The 6781-nt window shown below is 42.9% G+C and overlaps 1 protein-coding gene across 1 annotated transcript; it reads right to left on the bottom strand.

Moving 5' to 3' along the window:
- Nucleotides 1–2761: 2761 nt before the first annotated feature.
- On the bottom strand, nt 2762–5779 carry LOC130115899 (protein FAM181B). Its single transcript, XM_056283756.1, is given in 4 exon segments — nt 2762–3965; nt 3968–4029; nt 4031–4071; nt 5759–5779. Coding segments are annotated over 4 exon segments (1263 nt in total). The 3' UTR covers nt 2762–2826.
- Nucleotides 5780–6781: the final 1002 nt, after the last annotated feature.

The raw sequence follows: 6781 nt of genomic DNA on the forward strand, positions 1-6781 counted from the left end.
ATGTGCATTTATTTCACGTTTACAAGTCTATGTGGCTGGAAATGATAGAAATAACTGGGCAGTATTTCTAGTTAGTGGTAGAGAATATTTTCCTTTGCTAAGACCATATTTTAACAATTTGTCTGTCAGTAATAAGTGAAATCTATTAAAATGCTGTAGGCTGGCTTTAGGGGAAAAAACGGTGTTGAATGTAATGGACATTTTTTTTTTTTTTTACACAGATATGAGTTCCACCCAACTGTGTAACATATTCAGGCAAAAATTATATAGCCGGTATATGCAACTATTTAAAGGTCTGGTCTAGTGAAAAGGCTTGTTGTCTGCAGTTGGGACTGTTTAATGATGACTTGGGGTACGAATAATACACTGGGGTCATGGGTATATTAGTAATGTGCATCTTTCATTGTGGCCTTGTAAGCAAAATGGATCCTGAACTACTCCAACTGCATGTCATTCATGATGTGCACTGTGTCGCTGAGATAAACATGACAGCAACCTAACACTTGCATCTCAGAGCTCTTTCACTGAATTAACACTCATATTTGGCTTTTCCTTAGTCTTAGCTGAGGCTTGCAGGCCCTAAAATGCAATTTATTGAGATGTAAATTAATGCTCGCCACTGTCAACTTGCAGAAAAAGGAACTGGCCTACCTCCATTACTGCCGTTCCATTACTATACACATTATGAGCAAGGTGGTGGTTTCTGAGTTTGGCATCCATGTTCGAGAGTAATCATAGTGAATTTGCATTAACCAGTAGAGGGTGATAATACCACATGAAGACTCAGCCTACCACTTTTTCAATCAGAGAAGCGATATTGTAATTTCTACAGTGGAGACCCTGCGATCTGATGGTTGTCGTTTATAATCCCTCTACCCACTGGAAAGAGAACAAAAGGGTCATTACCCTTTACATCACCGACAACAGGACAATTTTGTGCCACCAACTGGAGTTGTACGCTCCGAGACTGACAATCAGATGTGAGCACAGTCCCACTATGTGCCCGAGTCCATATTAACCACGGCTGTGGCTCGATGCAATGTCTGTCTACGCCACAGTTAACACAGGGTTGATGATGGGGGAACGCTTATGACATGAATGTATTTGATTTATTTGTTTATTTGTAGTTTGAACACAGTTTTAACATGTCATCATTGCCAAAAATAAATTTAAGCACACTGGATACACATACTGTGTATTGTATACATGCATATTCTGTCATGTCCACCTACCTCACAGATAGATAGATAGATAGATAGATAGATAGATAGATAGATAGATAGATAGATAGATAGATAGATAGATAGATAGATAGATAGATTATATAAAGTAACCTGTTAATATCTTTATTCCAGCATCTTTGCTCTCTGCACCACTGCACTATTGTCTTCCTGTTACAAAGTCATTGTTGTTTTCTGATAATATATTGTATATACTTCTATATCTGTACATAGTAGTTAAATGTTTTTGTTCACTTTGTTGTCTTTGTTTTAGCTGTATGTCTATTCTGTGTAAGTACGTGGAGAGTACCGGAGTCACATTCCCTGTATGTGTAGGCCTACAGGTACTTGCCCAAATAAACTGATTCTGATTGTTTTTCACTACAATTTTAAAACCCGTTGACGTCGTTTGTCCAGCACAAGGTGATCAGTACTCAAGAGCCTTCCCAGGCCTTTTGTTGGGATGTTTTGAGACCTCACATTACCAACCCATACATTATTCCAGACACATAGTACAAAATACCGCCAGAAAAAAAAACATTGCTCAAACAGTGTTAAGTGTGATTGCAAATGCATGTTCTGCCGATCATTGGACTTCCTTACACTATTTAATACCTCTGAGTAAAGGCTAAAATGTTATCTAAATCATGGAAGCTATAATATAAAAAAGGTCCATAATATACACAAAATCCATTTAGGCCACATAAAAAGAACATGCTTTAGCTGCTGTGCGCCTGCCGCTGCTCCTCACTGATCATCACGTCAAACTTGAGGACCACGTGACAAGTTCATGCACCATTTCTCATTCATTTCTTGGAATTTTTACCTGCCGAAGACATCTGGAGCTCTGTGCAGACCGCCTCGCCCACCGTGATCAGAGCTCCGATAAGAACAGCAACAAAGACACCATGATTAAAATAAAGACCAGCTTTATTTTGTCTTCTCTCGTTATCTACAGATCATTGCAGGTGTTCCCAAAGCACCGGCTTCAAGCGGTCACTTCGCCACCTGGAAGTCAGCTTGACGTCGATCTTGAACGGCACAACTCTCATTGTAATCACGGCGTCACAAAGTATTTTAGCAAATGAAATATCCCTTTTACTTAGGCTACACACGACCTCCATCCTCACCACACATGTACCCTCCTTTTTATGTAGACCAAAAGAAAATGTTCCTTGTTTTCTGAATGTTTTACAGTTTGTGTCATGTGAAACATGTAGTGGTTATTTGTCACTAAACATTTCTAAAAAGAAACAGACAAACAAATAGTTGTGCTTTCCACAAGAGTGAAAGAGATGCGCTTTCTCTTTAGGTGCTGGAACTATTTTTCTAAATACCATCCTTTTGGCCTGAGGTTGAGAAAACCAAACCCATACAAAGCAATTTTCTATTGTAAAAAGAAACTGCAATATCCTTGGGGGGGGGGGGCTTTTATGACTGCTGGGCAAAGATTATACAAAATACTCAGACTCACTTGTGACATCTCTTCCACAACTGATAAGCAAACGGATACAGAAACATCAAATTCTCTTAGACCACGGTTGAATTCTTCACAATTTTATATCCTCTCTTTTCCAGCAGTACTAAATACAACACTGGCAATGTCTCATAGAGATGAAAAGTTCGCTCTGCTGTAACCACCGATGGAATCATAAGTGACCTGAGGTACGGGGCAGTCTGTGAAGAAGTTAGGAAAGGCCAAAGTGCACAGCGGGTTGTCCTCTGCAGGCCCAGAGACCGAATCTGGGGGACAGTAGACAGGAGGCTGGGCTGGGCCTGTTCGCATGCTCTCCCCCAGTTTCTTGGACGGGGCTGTGCAAGTAGTCCACGGCTCGCTGTAGAGGAGGCCACCAACTAAATGATGAGACTCGTAAAAAGTAGAATCTGGGCCTACGATTTCCGGCTGCATCCGAACAGGCATACTTTGAAAAAGGTCTTGGTCAGTGACCATATTGCTGTAATCCGGCCCCAAGAGCTCAAAGAAGTCTGCAGCGTCTGGATTGCCACGTTCCAAATCCTTCAGCGTCATCCCGGATGTGGAGCTGACTTTAGAGCAGTTGGCAGGTTCTGTAAAGAATGAGGGGGGGAGGTTGCGGTGCCTCAGGGGTGGCTTCTTGGCTTTTTCACTCCTAATATCCTTCACAGGGTTGAAGAGCGCTGCCAAGCTCTTGCTCTGCAAATTGGCCTGGACTCCATCACGCTTAGGTAGAGTTTTGCCTTGCAAAGGGCTAGGCTGTGCTACAGGAGAGGCCTGCCTTTTTACCGGGGTTTCTGCTGAGTTCCCTGGTGTTATAATGCCGGTGCACCTTTTGATCTGCTTTTGCAGATACTTACGATGGTTAACTTTCCTCTTGGACTTAACTGGCTTGTCCAGAGCCAATTTAATATTGCTGGAGGCTGAGTCAATAAAACTCAGCAGGTCCCTAGTGGTTTCTCTGTAGTCACCCTCATTGTCTGTCTCACCCAAGAGACTCCCATCCAGACTTTTCTCCATGTCGTACTCCATCGCCGATCCAGGAAAGCAGAAACTCATGAACTGGGAGTTCATGATGGCCGTCTGAACAGCCATTACTCTGTTGAGCCCGGCGGCTTTACCTGTGGCATCCGCTGTGATCCCCAAAGCAAACGTTTCATCAAAGCATGTTCCTTTCCTCTTATCGAGTCACTTGCAAACTCTTTGGTCCTGATGCTGCTCATGAAGTTCCTGTAAACACTTGGGAGTAGAAGTGAGGGACGCTGAGGAAAGCGGGGAGATCTTTCGGGGGGCCGGACCAATGATGTCAGAACATCAAAGAGGAGGAGCCGAGGGACCACACGACTTAACTCTTTGCTTATGCCTGACCACCTGCAACTAAGAAGGATTTGTCTGAAATTCCCCGCTGTGTCAAAGACAATAGCCACTGCTAGAGCTCTCCTTCTCTAGTTTAACCATTTATATGTGCTCTGAACCAAAAACCCTTTCAAGGAACTGGAGGATATTACTGTAACCCCAGCCAGGCAACCCTGTTTAATGCATATGAAAGGGCTTTTCTGCTCTATGGAACGTGGTTTTTTTTTCCTACATGTTTCTGTGGATGTAAAGCGGCACTCGCTATTCATTCATACTGATACTTTGTGGGAAACCATTATGTCACAAACGTATGAATAAGAAATACAGAATTTTAAACTTACAAAAGAAAAAAAGAATTCTGGTTCGATTCATTTCCCAAATGAGCGAGCGGTAATCTACCACACATTTCCCAACACATCGACAACATGCCGCTAAAGAATAAAGTTAAGACTACAATATACATATATGTTTTCTGTGGGAAAATCTTTGTGCCTAAACAGATGCCAGTGTTTGGGAGAATCTTCCCAACTGCTTGCTTGTGTCTTAATCTGCTCATGGCAAAAGTTGATTTCTAGTGCATTCCCAGGCCAGTGGGAATTTCTGCCCTTGCTTGACAACTATTATGGGCTGCCTTTGACATAAAGCCCTACAGGGTCTAAATAGCCCCTATTCTTCGCCCGGCAGTGAAAGGGAGCTTTGTGCCAGGGATTCATTAAACTGCACCTCACAGCCCCTTCGTAAAATGGGTCTCAATAATGAACAGTCGATTTAACTAGAAAAGCTGCCGGAGCTGTTAAATTAAAGGGGAATAAAGTGCAGTTCAAGCTCAGTGTGCCAGAAGAAATGTTGACCTTAAGAAATCCTGGGTATGAAACTTGTGCTGTAAACAATAATGCATTTACAGCACAAGTTTCTTGGGCAACAGTGAATGCGCTGGAAGATGCGTCCAAGTCTGGTCGTTTCATGGTGCAACTTCTCAAGCGACATTTCTGCAAGGAAACGGGTCTTTGTGAATTGTTCCACACAGGAAAAAGATTTAAAAAGAAATCCCACTTAAAAACACACAGTGTTATGCTGTGATGGGTATTTTTATCTTATATTTACTCGTAACTCAAAAGCTTTAGCTTTTTCCTCCCCCACATCATTATCACTGATATCTGTTTTCCATGTCAGCTTGCAAAGTGTTCAGCCAAATTGAAAGAGGATCTTTCCTTTGAAAGTGTACATTGAAGTGAGGAAGTGAACATGAAGAGTCACAACAGAGGGGGGGTTAAGCATTGACGTAAAGGGACTTATTTTCATGTAAATTCCCAAGGAGAAAAGAGACAGTGAAACTGATAACACTGATCTAATTATCACCTCGCACAAGCTGCTGCCTGAAAGAAACCCAGAAAAGCAACAATTCAACAAACAATATGAAACAAGGAGCGTTTTTAATCCGTTTCTTTGTTCTTCGAGTCAAGGAAGATCCAAAATGGCATGTGGGAGGAACTTTTGGACACTCCAGAAGTGCAGTCATTGCTTTTTCTTTCTCGTACTTGGTGACATTTTCAGGGAAAATTTCACACAGTTAAATTATTTTGGCTTGTAAGAGTTAAAGGTGCAAGGGGAAATGGAGGCCCACAGCTGTCCCCATCGTGGAGATGTGCAATCGTGTCGGAGCTATTTTGGGGCGTTTAACACTTGTCCGATGCAATTTTTCCCTCACCCTCTTTGGAAAGGGTGCCATTTTGGCAAAGTGACATCACCGCAGACATGGGCACCCATAACCCCCTCTTTCCAGTCAACGGGGCTTTAGTTTTTGTGCTGGTGGGTTATTCACATCACAGAGCCTCAGATCCCGGAAACAAGCCTCTATTGTCACATAAAGGCCGCGAGCAGGAGAAGGGATTGGCTGAGGCAAAATAACAGAGGAGAAAAAAAAAACATGAAAATAAATACAAGCACAAGAGACAAAGGAGGTTTTTGACTGATTTCATGTTACTCCTTTTTCATGAGGTGACCAGGAGTTCATTTTTTACAATTCCACCAATGCACAAGTGTTTGCTTTTAAACCATTAACCACAAGGGCCGGTTTCTAGAGTATGATTACAAACACTCGCTGCGGAAATGTTAGGGGAACTTCGGTGTGAGGGGGAAGGGAATGAGCGGTCACGTATGCCTCTGCAGTTATTCCCGCAGACAGGTGCTGTGCCAAAAAAGTGGTCGTCCGCCAAACACTCATTGCTGCCCACGATTTCCGCTTGCCAAAAAGTGATTGCAGCTCCTACCTTGAGACTGAAAGGTTGTTTCTGCCTCAAAATGACTTGATTTCATTCATGGTGGTTATATTTCAGAGGTTATACCTCACCCAGTCCTTTTTGCCGGTTGACATACCTTTAAAAGGGATCATACAACCCCATAAAAAGGCCCTTTTGCACTTGCAAAAAAAAAAGGGGGGGGGGATTGATGCTCTAAACGGTTTCCGCCTCGGAATAATTTGACCCACATTTTTAAGACAAGATTTAACGAATATAAAAACGGAATACTTACATACTTAAAACTGATGGCCTACTGGTTTAGCAGCAGGCTATCAGGCTTTTTGGAGGACGATCACTTTTTGGCATGACACCGGCAGCGTCGTCGAGTACATGGATCCATATTGTCGAGATATTGTTAAACACGACCACCACGCCCTCTGTCGCGGGAACTTACCCATTCAGCCCCCCGCCCGCCCGCCCCCACCCCATCC

The sequence above is a fragment of the Lampris incognitus genome, chromosome 7, assembly GCF_029633865.1.
Source record: "Lampris incognitus isolate fLamInc1 chromosome 7, fLamInc1.hap2, whole genome shotgun sequence".
NCBI lineage: Eukaryota > Metazoa > Chordata > Actinopteri > Lampriformes > Lampridae > Lampris > Lampris incognitus.